At 41.1% G+C, this 24629-nt stretch overlaps 1 protein-coding gene across 1 annotated transcript; it reads left to right on the forward strand.

Moving 5' to 3' along the window:
* STKLD1 (serine/threonine kinase like domain containing 1) lies at positions 1–23295 on the forward strand. The gene is made up of 19 exons (XM_038374729.2): positions 1–84; positions 604–702; positions 1252–1296; positions 3079–3153; positions 3782–3886; positions 4365–4435; positions 5256–5371; positions 6043–6161; positions 6278–6438; positions 7087–7217; positions 8666–8746; positions 11059–11175; positions 13052–13192; positions 15827–15955; positions 17154–17282; positions 18275–18403; positions 18891–19031; positions 20023–20102; positions 21379–23295. Exons 1-19 carry the CDS (start codon positions 70–72, stop codon positions 21424–21426), a joined length of 1932 nt encoding a protein of 643 aa, XP_038230657.1. The 5' UTR covers positions 1–69; the 3' UTR covers positions 21427–23295.
* The last annotated feature ends 1334 nt before the right edge of the window (positions 23296–24629 follow it).

Consider the following 24629-nt stretch of genomic DNA (forward strand, 5'->3'; position numbering starts at 1 on the left):
CGGGTGGGAGCCGTTTCTGGGCCCGTCTCCCGGGACCGGGCGGCAGCGATCTCGGCCGCGGCCCCCGCCATGGAGAGCTACAGGGTGAGGCCCGGCGGCTGCCCCGGCCCTGGGCGCGCTGGGGGCCGGGCTCGGGCCGGAGGGGAGGGGTCGGGTCCCGTTGCCCATGGGGCAGGGAGAGCCGGGGGCGCCCGTTGCCCATGGGGCAGGGAGAGCCGGGGCGCCCGTTGCCCATGGGGCAGATGGGGCCGAGGTTGCCCGTTGCCCATGGGGCAGGGAGAGAGGTGGGGCGCCCGTTGCCCATGGGGCAGGGAGAGCCGGGGGTGCCCGTTGCCCATGGGGCAGGGAGAGAGGTGGGGCGCCCGTTGCCCATGGGGCAGGGAGAGCCGGGGTTGCCCGTTGCCCATGGGGCAGGGAGAGCCGGGGGTGCCCGTTGCCCATGGGGCAGGGAGAGAGGTGGGGGGGCCCGTTGTCCCCGGAGGAGCGGGACCTGGAGGGTGCCTGTTGCCCAGGGGAGCTGGGGGCTGCACAGGGAGGCAGCTCTGAGTTGTTTTTGTGCCCAGGTTCCCCCCTGTTTGTCAAGGCCTGTTCCCCCCCATGCAGGTGCTGGAGCAGCTGGAGCCCGGGGCTCTGGGCACAGTGCTGGTGGTGGAGTTAAAAACGGAGAAAGAAGGTGCTGGGAGGAAATATGTGCTGAAGCAGGTGAGAACTTGGTTGCCAGGACAGCGAGATGCAGCTCTCCAGTGCATCTCCCTAGGCCCACTTGCCTGAGAGCAACGCAGACCAGCACACCAGCCAACCGTCACAGACACCGGGTCTGGTTTGGCTTATACTTTGAATTATGACGCTGTGTTGAACTGCAGTTGCGTTCAGATTGATTACCAGAGCATAAAGGTTAAAGGTGGAAAAGACTTACCGAGTCCCTCCTAGTCCATTCTTCCCCTAACTCACTGTCACTCTCATGGCAGGGGAAGGACAAAGCTGATGAACTGCAACTTTTTATTGCTGCTGGACCCAACCAGTAATCGATTTCTGGTATGCTTGCCAGGAAGATCCAAGCACCCAGCAGTAGATATTAGGGTTGCAGTGTATAGTTACTGATGATATTTACAAATTGGGTGCAAATCTCATTCTCCTGGTGGGGTTACTTATGTGATGCTCAGTGTCATAAAGCTTGGCCACCTCTGTATTATATTCTCATCCATGTCTTTTGTTATATTGTTATCTTTGTCTTTTGTTTGTTTGGTACAGGTTGAATGCATTGATGAACAACAAGCAAATAATGCCCTGAAGGAGGTAGCAATGCAGTCTTTTTTTATTAGTCTCATTCAGAAGGAGCAGGGTCTTATCTTAAACAGTAAAAAAAAATCCTTTATCAGCAATAATTTGAAAATATAAATAGCTGATTTATACCTGATTTAGGCCTTGACTACCCATAAACTGTCTTGTTCTCCCTCCTCATGGGGTCCCAAAGCCTGGGTTCCTCCCTGAGCCTGAATCTACACAACTGCTTTATAGTCCAGCAGCCCAAGCCCCAGGAGCCTAAGTAGCTGACATGGGTCAGGCGTGGGTATTTTATTGTAGTGTAGACATACCCTAAGACTCCAGCAACTCAGTTCAGCCTATGAATTCTTATTAACAATCCTTAGACTTGAACAAAGAACAGGAGTTCTTGTGGCACCGTAGAGACTAACAAATTTATTAGAGCATAAGCTTTCGTGGGCTACAGTCCACTTCATCGGATGCATAGAATGGAACATATAGTAAGAAGATATATGTATATATACATACAGAGAAGGTGGACTTCAATGTTTGGGTACAAGTGGCCAGCTGTGCTCAATGGATGGCCCTCACTTCAGAGCCTATATTTGTTTACCTTTAGGGCACAGTGCAAAGCCCATCTGTTTGGTCATTAGCCGGAAGGATAGAGAGTGGTCTGTTGATAGTCCTGTTTATTATTAATGACTCAATTTCTACATAGTACATGTTATTTTAATGTTGTGTTAATTTTTGTGCCCATGGATCTAGAAATTTCTTGATGGGAATGTCTTCACTGGCCTTTCCTTTCTATGGTAACCTGCGTTGTGCATACTTCCTTCAGTATTAAATAAATAAGACATAATAAGTCAGCAATATTGCTAATATCATAATTGTTGTTCCAGAAGAACACAAATATTCACAACAGAATGGTCTAGTGTCACTGCTGGTGTTCATTGCACCTAGCACCTGCTGTTCGCAATGAGTGGGAACATTTAAAACCAATTAATATGTAGTTGTGGTCAGAAAGTAATTAAAATTGCCTATTCTACTCAATATATCAGCCCCCCTGTGTGTATTCAGAATCAGATCTGCTGACTTTACTGACCAAAGTTTGAGCCAAATTGTCTGTTGGTGTGGTTCTATTAAAGTAAAAGAAGTTATGCTAGCTGGGAATTTGGCCCTTTGTTTTTACTCCTTTTTACTCCAGTTAGCTCTGTAGTGCCATGAGCACAGCTTTGGGAGAGTGAGCTGAATTCTGTTCCAGCTCATACATAAACAGAATTTTTAAGTAAGTTCAAATTGCAGGATCTTTACCTTGAGACTTTACCTTGTGGCTAGGTTTAGAGAGGAGGACACTTTGTGCATTTTAGTTAACATCTGCAATTCACAGTTGATTCAGGGTTACTGCAGATGATGGGTGTACGAGAAATAACCACCTTGACTTTCAAATTCCAGGATGAGTTTGCAAGGCTGGCTGTTGGGAAACAATCTTTTTACTTGTGAACTGATCCTTTATGAGATGACAAATGTTAAACCCCACTATGCTATTTGTACAGAGTTATATTTAGAGTAGAGCTTCACTTAAGTACTATATTTCACTTCTCTTGACACTCTTTCGATTGTAAATGTGAAATAGAACTGAAAAAGAACTGGACCTGGCTACTTTAACAGGGACATGGCATGCATGACAGACAGATATCTGCCCTTTGTGTTCTGTGTTTTGAAGACATTTTCTTAATCCAGGAGAAAGAAGCATGTGGATTGTTGTAGCTCACTCTGAGTAAACTCTTTGAGTTTCATTTGCTGTCTTTCCAACAGGCAATGGATCTGCTGAAACTTCAGCATTCAAACATCTGCATGTACAAAGAATTGTTTATCACCTGGGATAATAAGGTGAGAATGAAATGCTGTCTGTTAGAGTGGAGTGCACAAACTGGCATGTCAGAGTTTCTCTAGCTAGGTAAGGGGACACTTAAGGTTTCTGGGCCTGTGACTGAGCCACCTTCTGTGAAGGCAGCTCTGAGTTACACTACCATTGGGGCAGCACAACATGGCTGTGTTGCAGCCCAGTATCTGTATGCAGTGTCTTCCTCTTTTGCTTCCATATGCAACAGATATACAGTTTTTAAGCTGCTGCAGTTCCTTGCATGTCTGAATAAAGCACCTTAAAAATTGACCCATGAAGAAGCCAGGAGGCCAGAGCTGTTTCTTTGTGGACACGATGTTGCACTCTACATGGGCCTAAATCCCATTGAATTCAGTAGAATTTATGTTTGCGTGGAACTGCTCATATGTTTTCAAAGGTACTTGTTCCTGTTAGAAGCAGATGTTTTATGTTTAAGTAGACAAAAGTAAATATTGACTCTTTTGTGGGAGACAAATAATCCCATCACATACTTCCATGGTGTGCACCAAATCTACTTGCAAGGCCCAATGGCCCAGCTGCTAATTTGTATCTTTATTGCTGCATATGTCATTATCTGTAAGTGATTGAATAATGTTGACCTAATCTCTGTTGCAGATTTCATCTCTATTTCTTTGTCTGGTGATGCAGCACTCAAGCCAAGGAGACCTTTCATCTCTGATCAAGGCAAAAAGGAAGAAGCGAGAGAAAGTAGAAGATATGGTAAAAAATTACAGAAAAGGCATCTTATTGAAATGCAAAGGAATCTCACTGCCTTAACTTTTTTCACCACCTTCTGTCCTTTCCCAGCTGCTCCCCAGAGACATCAAAGTATAGTATTTATTGCTTAAAGCAGGAGACCAGGACTTAAAACTTCTGAATTCTCTTCCCAGCTCTGCCACTGAGTCATTGTACAATCACAATAATAATACTTAGCACTTATATAATTTTGTACTCCCCGGGCAACTTAGCCTTTCTGTGCCTTAGTTTACTCTTCTGAAAAATGGAGCTAATAATAGTGCCTAATTCACAGGGGTGATGTGCCGGTTAATTGATCAGCAGAAAGTGAAAGGAGTATAGTATTTCCACTTGGACTGGAGCCTGTATCAAACTAAGCAGCCGTCATGTGATTAGACATGTCTTATTTCACCATGTAGTTATTCTTCGTGTACTACGTTTTCATGTATATTTCTGTCCATAGGTAATTCAGAAGTTCCTGGGGCAGATGGTGGATGCTTTGTTTTATATACACAAACAAAATGTTTTTCACAGGTAAATAGAAATTCCAGCCTCTTTGACTGCTTGACCTTTGCCAGTTTGCAGCTGAACTATCACTTCAGCGCAATTATTCACTTGAGAAGCAAGACATTGTACATTTTGATGGCAGGGTGAGGCGTTTCAGAGATAAGATGGAGTGTCAAAATGAGTTTATAGCAGAGAGAGATGATTAGTAGATCTACTGTATGAGTGTTAATCAGTGCTCTTCTCCTTCCTCCACCATTTTTTCCCCTCAGTGGTGTTTGACTTCAGAGACAGTAGTCTGAGTGTGAATTTATTGACTAAAGCAGGGAAGTGGAAGTTATGCTCCTGGATTATATTTCTGCATCTGATTGTTGTGTGACTTTAGGCAAGTCATTTAACTCATGTGTTCTCCCCAGATTTATCCATCCACAAAATGAGTATAATTTGAATGTTTGCAAAGTGTTCACGATCCTATATTTAATGAAATACTGGAATATTGACTGTTCATTCACATTCATATTACAGTCTATAATCCCGCATAAAACTTGGAAAATGAGCTGTGCCTTTCATAAACAAAGAGAATGAACAAACTTAACACAAATAAGAGAGGAAAAAAGACTAGTTCATGCTCAATATTTAGATAAAGTTGAGGCTTCCAGTGTCAATTTTTAAAGATTTTTGCCTTATTCACAGTAAAAAAGGAAAATAAATGTATTTTATTTCATTATAATTTGTAACTTAAAAACAAAGCCCATCTTTTTTGTGTAAAAGGTCTCAGAGATAAGGAGCCTGTAGCTATCATTATGCTCTGATTTAACATGTTGATAAAAACCATTTCTCTGTATTGCAGAAACCTCAAACCATCTAACATCCTTTTAACTGATGAAGTATCCTTCATGCTTTGCGATTTCAGTGTAGAAACTCTTATGACAGATGAAATGAAATGGAAGATAAGAGTGGAAGAAGGTAGCTATTTAATTTTAATATTTTAGTATTCTTTTTTTTAAAAGAGATTCAACTGTGTTTTTAACAGTTTAATTCTATTACAAAATAAAGAAGGAAAACACCTTTTTTTTGCCTATTACATTTTATTTCTTCTAAGCAGCAAGCAAGATCATTGTAAAAGATCAAGAATTAAATAGATTGATTGTGATATGAAAACTTTCATGCTTACTATACATAATTGGTCTGAATCTTGCTCAGCAGTGATAAAAAATAATCATTACCATCTGATGGCAGTTTTATGGTACATTTAAAAGGAGTTCGGAGGTTGTCTGTCCAGTTCCAAGTGGACAGATGCCCACATCTGGAAATTTTTCCACATTTTTCCACAGTTGGAAAAATAGATCTTTTAATATTTGGGAGTCATGAGATGACTCTAAGCTAAACTGGATTTGTAAGACTATTTGCAATAATATATAGGAAGTTAGATCTTGGAGAATTGTCATTAATTGTAGTGCGATTCTTCTTAGAATCTTCTATGGAATATCACCAGTAAAAATCTAACTCACTGTAGAATCTTTCTGTCTGAACTGTACTTTGATATGAAACTGCTATCTGCAGGTCACACCCATGCAAGCAAAGCAAAACATTACACAGTGTCAAAACCATTGCTGATCTGACATTTATTTCAACAGATCCTGACTCTAAATCCTGGATGTCCCCTGAAGCACTCTGCTTTTCCTTTAGTGAGAAGTCTGACATCTGGTCTTTAGGGTGTATTCTACTAGACATGATGACCTGCTTCTTTCTTAATGTATGTACTATTGAGAGTACCATGCACGTTTCACTGGGAATACAATGTGTCAAAAAACCCCAAGAGATTCACAAAGTGAATACATACAGATTCTACCAATATTCTGCTATTTACAGGTGAAAGAGACAAATTCCTTACTGCGGGATATTAGAAAGGACACCAGTAGTCTTGAGAGAGTTCTGACATTAATGCAGAAAGGGAATAAAGATACTCTGCCTTTGTCTCCAATTTTACTTATGATGTTACAGATTCAGCCCAGTATGAGACCCTCAGCAAAGTGAGTTCTGGACACTTTCCCCTGTTCTGTTTTTTGCTTTCCCCCCCCATTCTGCTGTAAGAGGGAGTGTTCTTCAGTGTTTAGATTAGGGGACTGAGAGCCAGGGCTCCTAGGTTTTATCCCTGTCTGCAACTGGCTCGCTGTGCTACCTTGCTGTAAAAATCAGTGCTTTGGTTTCCCCATCTTTGAAATGAGTGTTCCAGTGTACACTGACCAGAGATTCTGTGATCAGAGAGGATAGTTGGTTTTGTTGGGGAATTATGTTATAAAACGAAGTTATAGACAATCTTTTGGATGCTGGGCTGTAGTCTGTATACAGTTTGCATTCTCAGAAAATATCCGCAGTGACTAAGGTTTTATTTTTATATGAGAATCTCAAAGCTCTTTACAAATATTAATTAATTAAGCCTCGGAGCACATCATGAGATTGGTTAGTGTTATGTCCACTTTCCAGGTAGGTAAAATGAGGCACAAGGGTTAACTGACTTGCTCACAGTCACAAAATCAGTGAAAGAGTCAAGATCAGAATTTAGGAGTCCTGACAACCAGAACCCTATTTTACCCACTAATTAACACTTCCACTTCCAACAAAACTTACCAAAATCAATAGGAAAACTTTGTTGACTTTCTTTCTCTCTCCTTTTCTAGGGATCTGGTTGATACTCCATATGTTATGGAATGTTTGTCTCTTGTTGGTTCCTCTTTATCAAAACAGGAAAAAACCTTGCCTTCAGCAATTGTAGATGTGCTCCTTGAAGGGGGAATTGGAAGTGTTTTAGGTAATCAGGAAAATAAGTTGCCTTTGAGATACTGACATTTGTTTCCTATTGAAATGCTATGTATGTTCCATTTAGAATGTGTTATACTACAGAAATGAATGAGTGGATGGCTATCCATTGTACCTGAAATGAAATGCATCACTGTTTTGGACAAGAATCTCTGTGTCACCAGTCTTATAACTTCATAAGAGTAGTAGCTCTTACCTAATGTTCCGTCTGAATAGGGTGAGAGAGTGTTATTAAAAGAATTTTTGTCAGACTGTTCTGAAGTTCCTGGGAGCTCCCCAATTTGATTGCATTCTAGTTTAGGGCAGTTAAACCTATTAAGATATTCAGTTAGAATTCATTATTGGCTAAAGAGAAAAAGCTGCTCCTTTAAAGAATTTTGTTTATTTATATATCTTTACATTTTATTATTAACATGATTTCATATTGGAGTGTTTTTAAAGAATATAAATTATACTTCAGCTTCAAACTCTCAAAGAATTTTATGAGACAGCAATATGATAAGGTTTGTGGTGGCTCCTAAACATATCTAGCAAGATAGATCTTATGTACATTTTCTTCTTAAAAAATCCAAACAAAATGTAACTTGTAGAAGGTTGCCGTATTCAATAATAAATATTTCTAGTTTCTAAAGCTTAGCAGCTCCATAAACCTGCTAGAGCCGTAGCTTTTTCCCTCCTGAGATTTTCAGCATCACAGAGAAGACTGACTGAAGAAAATGTTACATATATATGAGATCAGATCTACAGTTGGTGGAATCAGCATAGCTCCACTGGCTTTAAAAATGGCCTATACCAGTTGACGTTATCTGGGGATCTGGCCCTTAGCTTGGGTTAGGGGTGGGGATGGAATTAGCTTTAGTTCTGAAAAAACTGCTCTGTACAAGATAAAACGTGTGTGTAAAACCACTAAAGCCTTTTTAGTTCAGTCTACAATTCCCCCAAACAGGAAATGCCATGTGCATAGGTGGGAAAAAAATCTGACTATTTTTTGTTCATATATCAACACACTTACTATTTTGAGTGAGATTTGCAATTTTAACATGTTTTACACTTTTCTTTCTTTCTTTCTTTCTTTCTTTCTTTAACTGAGTCTCAAGTTGAATTTCTTTCAATTATGTGAATTCACAGGCTAGGCACAGAATAGGAAAACAATAAAATTATGGGTTTCAGAGTAGCAGCCGTGTTAGTCTGTATTCGCAAAAAAGAAAAGGAGTACTTGTGGCACCTTAGAGACTAACAAATTTATTTGAGCATAAGCTTTCGTGAGCTACAGCTCTGAAGTGAGCTGTAGCTCACGAAAGCTTATGCTCAAATAAATTTGTTAGTCTCTAAGGTGCCACAAGTACTCCTTTTCTTTTTTTTAATAAAATTATGAACGTATCCTGTAAATATTTGTGTAAAATGACTTAGCAGAAACTTCTGTTGTCTTGTTTTATGCAGAATTTATGGAGACTTACTGGGACATAGAGCAGGCTCAAGCAAAAGCCATAAAGCGCCTTGCCAGCTTACTAGATGAAAATGGTATGGATCAGTATTTCATCATTTTGTTTTACTATGTTCTTGCTCACTGCTTTTACTCTGAAAATAGTGGAAAACATATTGCATAATAGTACATTAGCCTATTGGAAAACTGGGTTCAAATTCTGCCATTGGCTACAAGTGAAAATGAGGTTGATTGGTCCCAACCTATTTTCCACTAGTGCATATGTGGAAAAAACCCACAAATTAGCACAATTAGTTATCTCTCTCTGTTTGGGAAAAGCTTGGATTGAAATAGCAGAGATATAGTTGGACAGGATTGGAGTGCACTGGCAGAGCTGTGTTTGTGGAGCAGGACCAAAGATGCTGTATGTCAGGGCTGGTGTGTGTTGTCAGATACCTGTGGGATCCCAGGACTGTAATAACAGGGAGTGGTGCAGGTGGGAATTTTAGTGCTTTGGCAGAGCTGTGTGTTGGAAGGTTACATAGCTTCTCCCTTCATTATACCTAGTTCTCTGCGGTGCTATTAGACTAATAATTTTATGAACTCTAAATTCACTCTGTTAAACAAATTCCATTAATAGTACTCTTATTTCAAACTATTATCACTTTTAATACTGGCATGACCTTTCATATTAAAAAATAGAGATGTTTAAGATCTGGGTAGATATTAATGTATAATGATTTAATGCTCTAAGAATGTAAGCAATAAGGGGAAAGAACATGGTGTTTTCGTGTCATCTACCAATATCTGTGAAGTATTTTAACTGAAAAGGGTCTTTTCCCATTGAAATAATGTGACTCAGTGATAAATAACAGTTTGAATAGGCATGAATAGATCTTTGCTAGCAGTGATATAAGCAGAATTTATTACAGTAGATAATTACATCTCTGAGCAGGGCTGTCCCTAGGGGGGTGCAGGGTCCAGGACATAGGTGCCGAGTTTCTAATCTGCTGGGGGGGTGCTCCCCCACAGCTCCGCCCAGGCCATGCCCCCACTCCACCCCTTCCCCCAATGCCCTGCCTCTTCCCACCCTTGCCTCTTCCCTGCCAAGTTCCTCCCCCTCCCCTGAGAGTGCTGCACCCTTGCTCCTCTCCCCTCCCCCCATGCACCTCCTGATGCCGCAAAACATCTGATCCACGGCAGCTGGTAGGCGCAAAGAGGGAGGGGGAGGCGCTGATCGGCAGGGCTCACCAGCGGGCAGCAGGCGCTGGGGGAAGGGGGAGGTTCTCATAGGGGGGCTCCTCCTTGCTCGCCTGCTGGCCTGCTCGCCACTCGCCTCCCTGTTCGCCTCCTCACCCTGCTCGCCCGCCTGCCTCACCCTACTGCCCACCTCCTCACGAAGAGCAGGGTCTCCCACAGCGCGGGGCCTGGGGTGGTTGCCCCGATTCGCTGTACCCAAGGGATGGATCTGTCTCTGAGAATGCTTAGAATGGGTTCCAAGAGGACCTCTAAGTTCCCTTGGACAATTTTCCCTTTTACCATCGTGTTTTGTGGGTTTGTTGCTCCCTTTTGGAATAGCTAATGCTGCTCAAAGACTTGCTAGGGCTGAGAAACCTAGTGAAGTAATCTCCACCCAGAATCTGAAAAGCATACTATCTCAGCACTACCACACCAGAATTCTAGCCCATATCACTTAGAACAGTGGCTCTCAACCTTTCCAGACTACTGTGTCCCTTTCAGGAATCTGATTTGTCTTGTGTACCCCCAAGTTTCAACTCATTTAAAAACTACTTGCTTACACAATCAGGCATAAAAATACAAAAGTGTCACAATACACTATTACTGAAACAGTGCTTACTTTCTCATTTTTACAATTATAATTACAATTTTATAATTATAAAATCAATTGGAATAAAAATATTTTACTTACATTTCAGTGTATAGGATATAGAGTAGTATATAATTCTCTCTATGGAATTTTAGTTTGTACTGACTTTGCTAGTGCTTTTTATATAGCCTGTTGTAAAACTAGGCAAATATCTTGATGAGCTGATGTATCCCTTGGAAGACCTCTGCATGCCCCCAGGGGTATGTGTATTCCTGGCTAAGAACCACAGACTTAGAATGTAACCAACCAAGAGCTGCAATACTACTTCCTAGGAAGAAGATGGCTACAACTAACTTGAACAAAATGGAAGATTGTGACTGCTTTTGTTTTTAATGCAGAGAAGGTGCCCACGAGACTACTGGTATCCGTGTGTAATGCTCCATCTTGATATGCACAGCTTTTCTTTCAGATCAAGAACATTGTTTAACCATCTCTGCCTTACTCTAGAAGGGAAGCATATAGACCAGCTATGTTGTTCACAGTGTTATTAAATGTTGACTTTAACAATTCTTTTCTTCATAGCTTTTATGTATTTGCTAGAACTTCTGAATCCTGTCACTTGTGCAATGAGGACTCATATAGATTCTCTAGAGCTGCAATTAGATGGCTGCAGATTACTGCTTGACATTATTGGCCAAGGTACAGTAATGAGGTTCCATACTAAACACTGAGTAACTCCTTACAGGTAGTAAACAAGATTTGAAATAGATTTGGTGACAATTAATATTCATACTAAGATATTAAGGGGTAAATTTATAGTTACATGGGAATTTAGCCCCCTTTAATGGGAGTCCAGATTCTCTAGCATGGGTGGTTTGATTTAAGTCAGAGTGATGTAAATCAGCGAGCAAGAAACCTTGATTTAATTTTGTTTTGCGTTTGTATTTTTAGTAGTTTTCCTAAAGGAAGGATGATTCTCATTGACTGGTATCATTAAAACTTGTTTATTTGCAACTAAATACAGCCTTTATATTAAATTTGGTATTTCCGTTTGCTCACCAGGAGGATACCCTATATCTATACATATTTATTTAAACAGACATTTATTCAGATTCTTAATTTTTGTTTTTTATGATATAAAATAATGAATGATACATTTCCCATTTACTAGATTATTTTTGTTTACTCATTATATGTGTCAAGCTGCATTTGGATGGAAATTAGAATGCAGTTAAAATGAACAAAAACAGCATTTTAAATTTGTTTTTTATTAGTTAAATAAAACTACGTTAAAGGTGCTGCATATGTAGGAAAAAAAAGAAAGTTTCTCAAAACATGTTTTGCATTTAAAACTAACTGATTTATTAAATAGTGGAAGTATTAGCTGTAGCTAGTGAATTGATGGAATGTTTTTGATCACCACGGGCTAGATTTTGAAATCCCTGTGAATTGGACACCTAACCTGTTCAGGCACTTTTGGAAAACCCACTAGGTGCCTATCTGCACTTCTGTGTGCCTAAATGCCTTTGAAAATCTGGCCCTATGTCCTTCAAGTTTTTAGAATTAGTAGATCTCATCCTCTCCCACCTGTTGGAAGAGGAAATGAGATTTCTTGCTTTTTCATCTCCCAGTTGGTCTCAATTTTAAATGAACTAGACCAAATGCAGAAAATATTCCCTTGGCACCTGCTTGGTAAACTGAAACCACCATTTGGAAAAATGTAAATACCAGCATTTGCTGCAGTGTAAAGACTGCAAATAATAGAGATTTTTAATGCAGTACATGACATTGTAACATATTTATAAAGCTTGTGTTGAGACCACAAAAGTTAAAGCCCCCCAATTCTGTATATAATTAAAAAGGCAGCACCCCTTTAACTTGTTAACATTTGAGGAGACCTTATTGATGAAGCAAATTACTTTTTATTTATTTTGATAAATGTTGACTTTTAAAGAACGAAAGCTTTTGTAAAAAATTTTTCCCAAGTCCTGCATGCAGATTTTTACTAAAGTTTATAAACAAGTGATGTGGTTCAGTGCTATGGTTAAATTCTCAGAATATGCTTGTAAAACATGCTACTGAATGGGCAAAATGGGTAATTGTTCATGTTCACAGTTTGCAATTTGTTAATGATCAGGTTCCAATTGTGCTTTCTGCATATGATTTAGGGACATATTTTTGACAATATAGCCCTGGTATCTAACAAAATTTCTGTATAAGATGCAGTATGAGTAAGTCCAGGAGCAACCCATAGGTTTAAAGTTGCCTCTGAATAAAAACAAATGTTCTGTGCAAAAATAATGTAAATAACTAGACTGTATCTCCTTTTTGTTCTTCTTTTACCTGTCCTCATTTTTGTGAAATAATTTCCCACAGGAACATGAAAATTGCAGAAAATGAGACAAAAAGAGCAGCTTGATTTCAGGAAAAGAGGGGGAAAAATAACAGTATAGTCTATGCTAAGTCAACAAATGATGCTTGCTTCATGGTATACCTATGCTGAGAACAGAAAAATCAGACTTTATTGAAAGCTGCCGAAGCCTCCTCATGCTGTTCTATGTTTTGCTTTTGACAGCCCTACAACAGAATGTGGATGTGCAGATGCTAGTTGGTGAGGAAGGAATCAATTCTCTGTTAAAGACAATGAGAACATATTCTGAAAATGAAGAACTGCTCTCAATGATCTGCACTTTACTAATGATGATTTCAGCCAGTGGTGGGTCCTCTGATCCTTTCATATGGACATGTTCTTGTTTTTTTTATCCATCTTTATCTGTTGGATTAGATACATAATGGAGAACTCCGTGACTTAGTCTAGATATGTTGCTGTACATAGGTTATTTTTCCATCTCGGAAGCATTAGTCAGCCAGTTCTATTTGCAAGTCAGCTGGGAGCATAAAGTACATTATATTCGGACTAAGTGGTTTGAGACTGGATGTATTAAAGAGGTGGTGTGTTCAGTCTTGGTTGGCTAACAAGTGATTCTTATTACTTTACACTGATAGTAACACTGGGGAAAGCTAGGGCATGAAACCTGGGTTCCATTGCTGGTTCTGCCTCAGGGCATATCTACACTACAACTCTAAATTGACCTATGTTAGGTTGACTTACAGCTGTGGCCATAGGCACTGACTCTGTGGGTGCTCCGCTTAGCACCCACCGGCAGCAAACTCCCCTGCCCCTGAGCACTTCCTGCCCTCCAGCGGCCCTGCTGATCAATTCCTCCCCTTCCCTCCCAGCACCTTCTGCATGCTGCAGAACAGCTGTGAACAGGGTGTGCTGCGGGGAGGGGGCAGGAAGAGGCAGGGTGGGGGTGGGAAGAGGCAGCGTGAGGGTGGGGCCTTGGGGGAAAGTGTGGAGTGGTGGAGGGGCCAGGGGTGGGAAGAGGCAGGGTGGGTGCTTGGAGGAAGGAGGGAAGTGGGGACAGGCTTGGGGCAGAGGGAGGTGTTGAGCACCCCCTGGGTAGAGAGGAAGTCGACGCCTATGGCAGTGGCTGATGTCCACACTACCCTCCTTCGGTCAGTGGTGTGTGTCCACTGACTGAGTGTGAGGGAGCTGAGAGCAAGGGCTCTCAGCTCCAAACAGCTCCCTGCCGAGAACCCAGCTGCCCCCTGGGCTCTTGCCTCTCTGCTCCCACCTTGGGGGGCGGGGTGTAGCCACCCAGGGCTTCTCGCCTCCATGAGTGGAGAGCCTCCGGGCAGCAGCCTGGCTGGGAGTGGGGAGCTGGGTCAGCCAGGCTCTAGCTCCTTGTCTTTGTTGTCAATTCCACAGCTCCAGCATGTAGCATGTAAATAATGCAGTGTCTACACAGACACTGTGTTGCCCTAACTACACTAACATAAGCTGCCTTACGTCGACCTAGTTGTGTAGTTTAGATCAGGCCTCAGACTCTGCCTTTGTGCAGTCTAGGCAAGTCCCTTAATTTCTCCATGCCTGAGTTTCCATTCAGCCTGAAGTTACCAATACTAATATTATTATTTGTACTTGTCTCCAGTGCCAGATCACATTATGATTAAGGCTGTGAGTCTTTCACGGAAGTCATGGATTCCGTGACTTTCCGTGACTTCCGCATCTGCAGCGGTTGGTGTGGCTGATCCTAGGCTGCCCAAGCATTTGGTGTGGCCCTGGGGCCAACCACAGCGGCCGCTGGTCTGGCAGCCCCACGCAACTGGTCCCGGAGCAGCAGTGGCACCCCAGGCTGCCCCCACCTATAGGAGCAGCAGTGGGTTGGGGCCCCAGGCTGCCCCCGCCCAGAGCAGCGGGGCCAGGGGCCACCCCCTGGCCTGGAGGAGTGGCAGCGGCGGGACCCCGAACTCCCCCCCCCCAGGAACAGCAGCAGTGGCACGACTCTGGGCTGCCTCCCTCCCCCAGGAGCAGCACTGTCTGCTGGAGCACTCCCCCCACCCCCCAGCACCTAAGATTAAGTTAGGGGTATTTTTAGTAAAAGTCACAGATAGGTCACTGGCTGTGACTTTTTGGTTATTGCCTGTGACCTGTCCGAGTCTTTTACTAAAAATCCCCATGACTAAATCATAGCCTTAATTATGATGGTGTTCGGTTGATTTTTGTGAAGGATTAGGGAAGGATTCATCAATGCAAAAGGAACATGTCCAAAAAAAGATTTGAAACTGTCCAAAAATACTTTGCATTATTGTATGCAGTGTAGTTGTAACTGTGTCAGTCCGAGGAAATTAGAGAGACAAGGTGCATGAGATAATATTTATTGGACCAACTTCTGTTGGTGAGAGAGACAAGCTTTCGAGCCACGTGGAGCTCTTCTGCCCGTCAGAGAAGAGGCCTGAGAGACCCGAAGAACAATAATGTGTGGTTCAAAAGCTTGTCTCTCTCACCAACAGAAGTTGGTCCAATAAAAGATATTACATCACCTAACTTGTCTCAAAAATATTTTAAGTATTTTATTTCAACTTATAAAAAATATAAAAAGGCAACTATCTTAGAGTCTTGGCACCTTTGACCTAAATTACCTAAGTTATTGTTTAAAATGAATTCTTAAGTCTGGAGTTGACTAGGTTGGTTGAATTGCTAGACTGACTTGAATGGCAGTGATTGGTGCCCTCTCAATAACTTTTTTTTCTTCCATGAAGCTCAAAACTATAATGGGAAAAGATGGCCAAATTGAAAAGGTTCTGGAAAGGCCAGTCACCACAAGTATAGTCTGTGTGCATGTGGTTCTCATTAAGAATCCAGTAAATTTCTTTTGCTCATTTTCATATTGCCCTTGATCATATTATGTTACTCCCTTGTTTCATGACTCCTTCTGATTTAAATTTGTTGTTAGTGGTGGCAGTGGCAATATAATTATAATATGTCCTTTCCTGTGCTTATTAGAAATGGCTGCAGAAGTCCTGAGGAAAGCTGGAGTCATCACAGATGTTCTGTCAATTATAAGCAATTTTCCTCAGAACAGACAGATCTGCCTCTCTTGCTCTGGTATTCTTTGGAGCTTGGCTGTGAATGGTAAGTAGAACACAGCAGATACTGTGCCTAGCTGGGTTCAGAGATTCTTGTAGCTTGGGGATGAATCTTTTTACTGACTTCTCCCAACTTTGGGTACAGAGGGTGTGAGAGAAAAGCATGTGGTTGAGAGCTTTGCTTGAATAGCATTAGAAGATCCATCGTTGAACGAGCTATGGGGCAACACAGACTGAAGATCAGTGCAAATGTCTCAATATCCCTAGTGGTGGTAAGGACCCAATTTATAAATTTTACTGTGGAAGGCTGAGGTGCATACTGTTGTGGCTACAGGTTTCCATCTCATCGTGTGATGTATTGTGATAAGAAGAGGAAATGAGGTATAATCAGCATATTGGATTGATTTAAAAAACAAGCCTAGCAAATGGAGGTGAATTAGATGATACATTGGTAGAGAGGGGGAATTGTCTTTGAAATAAGTAGCTTTTTTTAATAACCCCACAACACACCCTAGCTGCCTCAGGAAGAGATTTGTGTAAAAAACCTCCAGCCGTGCATTTCTATCCTGTAAAAAACAGGATCAGGCTCACTCTTGAATAAAAACCTCCAAGGAACACCAGCAGGTGGCATTCCTTCTGAGTCAGTGCTGAATTAATGCCACAGCATTGCATTACGCTCCTGCTGGAAGATCCCCTTTTGCACCAGACCTAAATCTGAGGCCCTGACCACGAATGGTGATTAGATTCCATGACACTTCTTGAAAGAGCAGGGATGTGTTATTCTCATTGTCAAGGTCAAAAAAACAAAAGAAATGTGCACAATTGTATTCTGCATGTATAATTTCCCACTGCAGGTTCAACTTGATATTTTTCTCTGTGTGATCTGTTAGGTATCATTCCTGAGTGTTCTACTCACAGATGGCTGCATTTTAGGTTTGGGTGAAGCAATTCCTATATATAGTCTGCATGTTAGATTAAGCTTGTAAAGCTTTTTCAGATGAAAACAGCTGGAATAATGCAAGATTATTTTACTAATGTAAAAAAGAGCTGATGGAAGGAATCTAGAACATGATCAAATAAATAAGTAATCAATAGTGTGTTTTTTATACAGAAAACATAACTTCTGTGATACTTTTGTGCAGTAAGATGATGTTTGCCTGCAGTTTAATCTGCTCACTGCATTAATGTTTGAGTTAACAAACTCTGCTTGATATATTGGCATTTGGATTTTCTTCCTAATTCAGAAAGTAACATGGGGCAAGCATCACTAAAAAATGCTGTCCAGATTATCACTGGAGTCCTCCAAGAACACCGTGAGAATGGAGAGGTGGTTGAGTTGGCTTGCTCTGCCCTCTGGGTTCTGATACTTCAGGGTGAGTTTTCATACTTGCTATGCCTTATGCGCAGCAGGGGTAAGTCTGACAAAATCACGAACAGCAGTTATTTAAGTAGTAATTAAAATGAATGTTGAAGAAGTGAATTCTCTATAAGTTACCTTGGCACAATACAACCTGCTGTACTTTAGTTGGCAACATAGTTACCCTCCTAACTGAACCAGCACCCCCTAGTTCATCTCTTTCTGACAACCTCAGACGAAGTTTAATTTTGTAATAACTTTTAGCTAGTTGTACTAGTAAATAAGTAAATACTTCTATCAGATACTACAGTGATGAGCACAGTTTAAGAACCTATGTAGAACAGATTGTCACCTCTTAGTTGTCTTCTCTCACAACTAAAGAATCTCAGGTTTGTTATTCTCTTTCCAACGTAAAACCACCCAGTACAATATTAGTGCTGTGGAGAGTATTACAAAGAAAGGTGTTTAACCTGAATGTTGTCAGTGCCCGGGGAAGAACACAAGTTAAAAATAGAAGTATTATCTATATATCACTATACATGTTAATTAGAAGGAACATCTTTGCAGTATGAGTCCGGTACTAATGCTCCTTCGGAATCACTTTATAGATGAAAACATCCTTGCAGCATTTTCATGCTACCCTTTCTCCTTTTTCACCTCTACCATTCAATCCCCGTATTATGGCCACCATCTTTCTAGCCACTGCATTCTTTCCTCCCCAACCCCTACAAATAGAGGATGTTGTTTTTGCAGCATTCTCTGCTGATCTGGGGTGTAAGAAGCTGTAACCAGGAATTGAACCTGGAGCTTCACCTAGCAGATGGCTCATAACTGTCTCTGAGCCCCTGGACCACTCACAATGCTCAGATATTCTATTAGTCTGTATTTTAGTAGAATAGGCCTAACAGGGCTTACTTTTTAGTTTTGGTGCATGGTAAAGGAATCCTTGTAGACGCTTGAGGCAGAAGCTGAAAGCACTAATGGATATTTCACTGGTTATTTTTGCAGGCTGCTTAATTGAAAACCAGTATGAACCAACAACTCTGCTTCTGTTGGATGCTCTCAGGATGAACCCAGAAAGACCAGTGCTGGTGAAGAATACCTGCTTGGCATTGGCAAGCCTCCTACAGATATCTGGTAACAGTCCAGAAAGGTGTTTTTAACAATGGCAAGTGGGCATCAGAGGCAAACAACACTGTAAAGACCAAAGGTTCCCAGTGGGGTTGGGAGGGGCATCTGCCCTCCTGGAGCAGTCTTCTCCTTTTGTCGGAGAAAAACATTCAAACAAGAAAACTGGATTAACCTCTCCTACCCAAGAACAGAAGCATGAATGTCAGAGGGAACTGGTGGATCAGCAGAGGGAGGGGGACCCTGGTGTAAGCTCTCTCAGTGTTTAAAATACTTCCTTGCGTTGAGGTTGTTTTAGTGTGTAAAAAGGATACAGCTCAAGGACGGTTAATGAAAAATGAACAAAGGGTATGTGGGACATAAAGGGAAGTTTTGTCATGCAGGAAAGTGTCAGCTGCTTACACAGTCCTACACATTATCTGAAGGTGCTTCAGAATAGTTTTCCAAGGTAGGAAATCTGCCACTGCCTAGTAGCACTTGTGTCCTTCTCTTTCAGAGTTATCTGCTTTCAGACTTATAATAACAGCTACAAAGGGCAGCGGAATAAGCCTGATCAAAGAGTCCTATCACTTTCACTGTGATAATCCAGAAGTGGTGGAGAACATCTGTATGCTGATTAATGAGATGGTTCAGTATGGTAAGGTCTTTTTCTTTCGTGTCTTTGGACAGTCCTTTTTGTTCAGACAATGCATAAAATCATAACAGCAACCAAGAATAATTCTACAGTCAGTGAGCACAATGATTGGAAATTACTGCGTGCAGTCCCCAGAAAGACTACAATACTGTAGAATAAGCTATCGCTCAGTTTCTGTGGTATGAAACCTGAAATATGTTTTCAGATTCAGGTTAGGAGCTATTATGAAACTAGTAATTGCACATCTGGGGTTGCTTCTCCCCAGATCGTTCACCATGGAAGTGTAAATAATAAATCAGGAAAGGCAATACATTGCAGTTTGAATAAGAACATCTAGATCATCCTAGAGCCTTGTTTGTCGTATGAAAGACAGGAGAGAGGAAGGAAACAAAATTTCAGGTGCGGCCTGCCTCAGAAATAATGCACTGGGCTCATTTTTCTCCCACAAGTTAATAACATCTGACCCTTCCATTGAAACTGCTCTTGCTTACTAGTACTGCTTTGTGTCTGCAGAGTTTTAACTAGACAGTAAGCTCCTCAGGACAGAGAAACATTCTCATGATGTGTTTAAACAGCACCCAATGCAATGGGGCTCCAATCTTTGTTGTAGCCTATGCACTCTACTGCAGTGCGAGTAATTAATACACAGAGGCAGAGCTCCAGGCCTCTCAGTTTCTGTGCTTGCGTATCAATTGTATTAACATATAGATGATGAAGGAATTTTTCAATTGTCCCTTACTTGATTTACTTTAATTTCCATCTAACCTTATCCCACTCTTCCCCTTGGCAGTAATACTTTAATCATGCACCTGAGGTTACAGTAAACTTGATGTTTGTTTCAAACTTCTTTAGGTCAGTCTTGTTTCCTAACATAAGGGCCTTTCCCTCCCCCTGGCTCCTTTGGCCATTGTCAGGTGAGAGCTATGGAAGGTGAAATACTATTCCAAGCATTATTACAGTAACTAAGATAGATTCCCCTGTTCCTTTTCATCAGATGACATAGTGCTAGAGATGATCTCCCAGAACATGAAGGAGCTGCTGACTGAAATGAAAGTCAAGTTTACATCCAGTATGGTAGGTGGCGGTCACTGTGGTAACAAAGAGCATGCTCCATCTATTTGTACAAATGGTTTTATTTCTTGGCTATGGCCTGCACAAACATAACCATCTGGAGTGGTTTGTGGCATCCATCTTACCCAGAGGAAGATCTAGTGCAGGAACTTGTGGGGGTAGGGGCTTCGTGTGGACTCAGTGTGCAGCGTACTCCGGAGGCATGGGGACTCAGAATATTTCTAAGTGTACTAAAAAAAATAAGCAGGGGGAGCATAGTTTATCAACCTTCATGCTGAAAATCCTCTTAAATCAATTAAATGTAAGTTTGACATTATTCCCACTTCATCCAGCATTAGCGTGCATGTATTTTTTATTATATTTTTCATACCAGAAATACAGGTTAAAGTATATAGGAACAAGACAGCTATATTACAAAGCAGAGAGGGATTTATTGATCTATTAAATAACCCTAAAGACCCAAGCCACTTAATTGTGTGGGCTTGCTCTCCCAGAGAATTACATTAAATTCACTAAACAGCAAAATAATTCCCATCTTTGTTTTTCCAACACTAGAGTGACCTACACTCTTAAACCACCAAGTTATTAACATAGAGTACTTTGCCATCAAGCATGCAGCAGTTATTTTAAAAAAAACCCAACCAAAAGAGATAGACAGAGCCTCCACCCTTACTCTTCTGTTAGTCATGAATTTAATTTACTCATATTTCTCTTCCTCCAGAATGTTTGCCTCATAGGCCATAGTACAAAGTAACTACTTTCCACAATGTTTCTCTAGCTATCATTACCCTTTCCATTTCAAAACAAAACAAAACATTCCACTTGTGAAATACCACTGAAAAAATAACAATGATTTTATTACAAACCCTAAGAGAGGTCCTTCCCTCTCCATTTTTTTCTTCCTCTAATCAAGGCTTTTTACATGCTAGATATTGCTCCGTGTACTTATATACATTGTGTAACATGACAACTATTGCTAAATATTTAGAGCAGATTATGTAAATTTTATAGTCTTAGGAGCCAGTTCTGCAATCTTTGCTCACCATTGTAGTACAAAGGAATTACGGGTGAGAGTAAAGTTTCTGAATTAGGCCACACATTTGCTAAAAATAAGTTATTGTAGACCCAAAAATGCAAATGAGATATACGGCCTGAACTCCTATAAAAGGACATTAAATACAGAATAGATTTTTGTACCATAGTTATTAATTGTATCTTTACACTGTGAAGTAAAAACCAGGATAAACTTGTATTTAACAGTTTTCACATTTCTCCCCAGGAGATAATTACCCTTGTGGATTCAGCACTTTTGAAACTGCAGAAGTAAGGTAAAAGTGAAGCTTTGAGTCCCATTTTGTGGGTATGTGTTAATATACACGTTGTATGAAATTAGTGCTTTACTATTTGGCAAATTCAAAGCACCTTTTAGTTAAAGTAAGCATTTTATTTGTATTATCCCAGCTCTGTTTTGTTTAAAAAGAAGCAATGGGATGTAGGGAACAAAATACCAGACTACATTCAGGCAGCACTTATGGCCCAGTTAATAAGGCATTTGCAGCAATACTAGCTATCAGCTGGTATCTGCATCTGGAAAGTGACCCATACTTCAGGAACAATATGTTCTAATTTCTGTCTGAAGGACCATAATAGGGAAATATTCTAAAGAGTTTCTATCCTTACTAACACTCATTTAGATCTATGGGAGTTACTAACTTTGGGAGCTTTGCTGGAAGTTGAACCAGCCCCCCGACCCCTCCATGATCAGGAGGCTACAAAGGTGTCAATCAGCTGCCTTTGTCCTTGACCAAGAATGGCTCAGCCAAATGAGAGTATGAGCCTGGACCGGTCATAAACTTCCTGTCAGGGTGGTTAAGCACTGGAATAAGTTGTCTAGGGAGGTCATGGAATCTCCATCATTGGAGATTTTTAAGAGCAGGTTAGACAAACACCTGTCAGGGATGGTCTAGATCAGCGCTATTCAAAGTGGTGGGGTCCGCGAGCCGTTGGCTGCCAGTCTGTGCGCGCACTGAGAAAAAAAATTGCCGGTCCCCCACATCAGATAGCACTGGTCTAGAGAATACTTAGTCCTGCTAGAAGTGCAGGGGACTGGACTAGATGACCTCTCGAGGTCCCTTACAGTCCTGTGATTCTATGACAAAAGCTGTTCTATATATACGGTACAAGACTTGAAGTTTTCTGATTCAGGTAGAAATGCCCGATTCCTTCAAAAGTATTTTAAAAAGATTTTTCTCCCCAAAAGGAGATACTGCTTGTATTATACAGACATCATCCGCTTGAACATATTCCATTGTATTCTTTACAACGAACCGCTTTGACTATTGAGAGTCTGACAGCAGTGTTATTTTGGGAACTTGCCTTACTTTGTGGATTTTTAAACTACATTTAATGTCTAACATACTTTCCTGAAAGATGAATAAAAATCATACTAAGGACTACAGTCTTGGAGTTAAGTGAGCTTTATGTATTTAGTGAGCTTTTGGTCCATGAATTATTCATTTGGACCATAACAGCTTCTTCTCAGGCTTAGCTCTACCTCAGCAGTTCATGAACAGACATATGATTCCTTGTAATAGACTGTTCAAAGATAGGAGTTTATTATGCATGTGTTCCACATGTCTGTGCGAATGAAACTTTTTACAAGACTCTCAGTAAAGTTTACTGCACTTTGACTGCTTTCTTCCCCTTGCAATTGCAACATGTATATAGGTCCACTATCAAATTAGTTTAGGTGTTCTAATCTATCTTTCACTTGCAATATTCTCCTTTTAAACATGTACTCTCAGGTATTGCTAGTGTGTTCATAAAATCTTATGCTGCTCTGGGCAATATGCTGTGCCACAGCTGCTCCTATGTCAAATGGGATATTCACCTATAATCTGAATAAATGCAGGAATAGTGCAACAGGCTTCACACGCTTTGGTTCAATATTTCTAGCTGATCATTTTCCAGTTTTTGGGACGCTACTAGTCTTTTGTTGTTAAATGTCCTAATATTAAAAGATGTGACATCAAAGGTATTTAGAGCCCAGTATCATTTCCTTCTTGTTATAAATCTAAATACACAGAGCTAGGAAATGAGGCTGTAATTTATCTTCTCTTGCCAAAGCTCAGGGCACACAGTCTTTCAGCTGGGGCATCAACTTCTTTCATAGCACATGAAGTGTTTACATAGCTCAGCTGGCTGAAAAATGTGGGTGCAACACTATCTACAGGAGGAGGGATGGAAAGCAGCAAAACATGCTGCCTCTAAGTAGCAGGATTCACAGAGAAAGAAGGTGTGTCAACACAAGACCAAGTGAGAAGGTGTGTCAACACAAGACCAAGTACACTGTACTGGCAGAGAAAGGGAGCAGCACACAGAATATTTACCACACTAGTAACCTTTGCCTATGCTAGAAATTGTTGTAGAGATTGTTAAAACTCTTGCCCTCTAGAGCAGGGGACTATTTATGCAGCATCCCCTTCCAAAAATAGCCATGAGCAAGGATATGAAGCAACTTCTTTTAAAGTACCCACAGTCAGTTTTTGATTGATTTCTATGACTGATGCAAGGATAATACACTTGGTAAGAGGAGAAAGCCATCATACAACTTCATAGGAATCTAGTCACCATTTGCAAAAAGAAAAGGAGTACTTGTGGCACCTTAGAGACTAACAAGTTTATTAGAGCATAAGCTTTCGTGAGCTACAGCTCACTTCATCGGATGCATTTGGTGGAAAAAACAGAGGAGAGATTTATATACACACACACAGAGAACATGAAACAATGGGTTTATCATACACACTGTAAGGAGAGTGATCACTTAAGATAAGCCATCACCCACAGCAGGGGGGGGAAAGGAGGAAAACCTTCCATGGTGACAAGCAGGTAGGCTAATTCCAGCAGTTAACAAGAATATCAGAGGAACAGTGGGGGGTGGGGTGGGGGGGAGAATAGTTTTACTTTGTGTAATGACTCATCCATTCCCAGTCTCTATTCAAGCCTAAGTTAATTGTATCAATCTCTTCAATCTCTCTGGTCACTCGATCACAGACCTAAGAGTGGCTATACTTCAACAAAAAAGCTTCAAAAACAGACTCCAACGAGAGACTGCTGAATTGGAATTAATTTGCAAACTGGATACAATTAACTTAGGCTTGAATAGAGACTGGGAATGGATGAGTCATTACACAAAGTAAAACTATTTCCCCATGGTATTTCTCCCCCCCACCCCACCCCCCACTGTTCCTCTGATATTCTTGTTAACTGCTGGAATTAGCCTACCTGCTTGTCACCATGGAAGGTTTTCCTCCTTTCCCCCCCCTGCTGTTGGTGATGGCTTATCTTAAGTGATCACTCTCCTTACAGTGTGTATGATAAACCCATTGTTTCATGTTCTCTGTGTGTGTGTGTATATAAATCTCTCCTCTGTTTTTTCCACCAAATGCATCCGATGAAGTGAGCTGTAGCTCACGAAAGCTTATGCTCTAATAAATTTGTTAGTCTCTAAGGTGCCACAAGTACTCCTTT

Source organism: Dermochelys coriacea, chromosome 16, assembly GCF_009764565.3.
Source record: "Dermochelys coriacea isolate rDerCor1 chromosome 16, rDerCor1.pri.v4, whole genome shotgun sequence".
Taxonomy (NCBI): Eukaryota; Metazoa; Chordata; order Testudines; family Dermochelyidae; genus Dermochelys; species Dermochelys coriacea.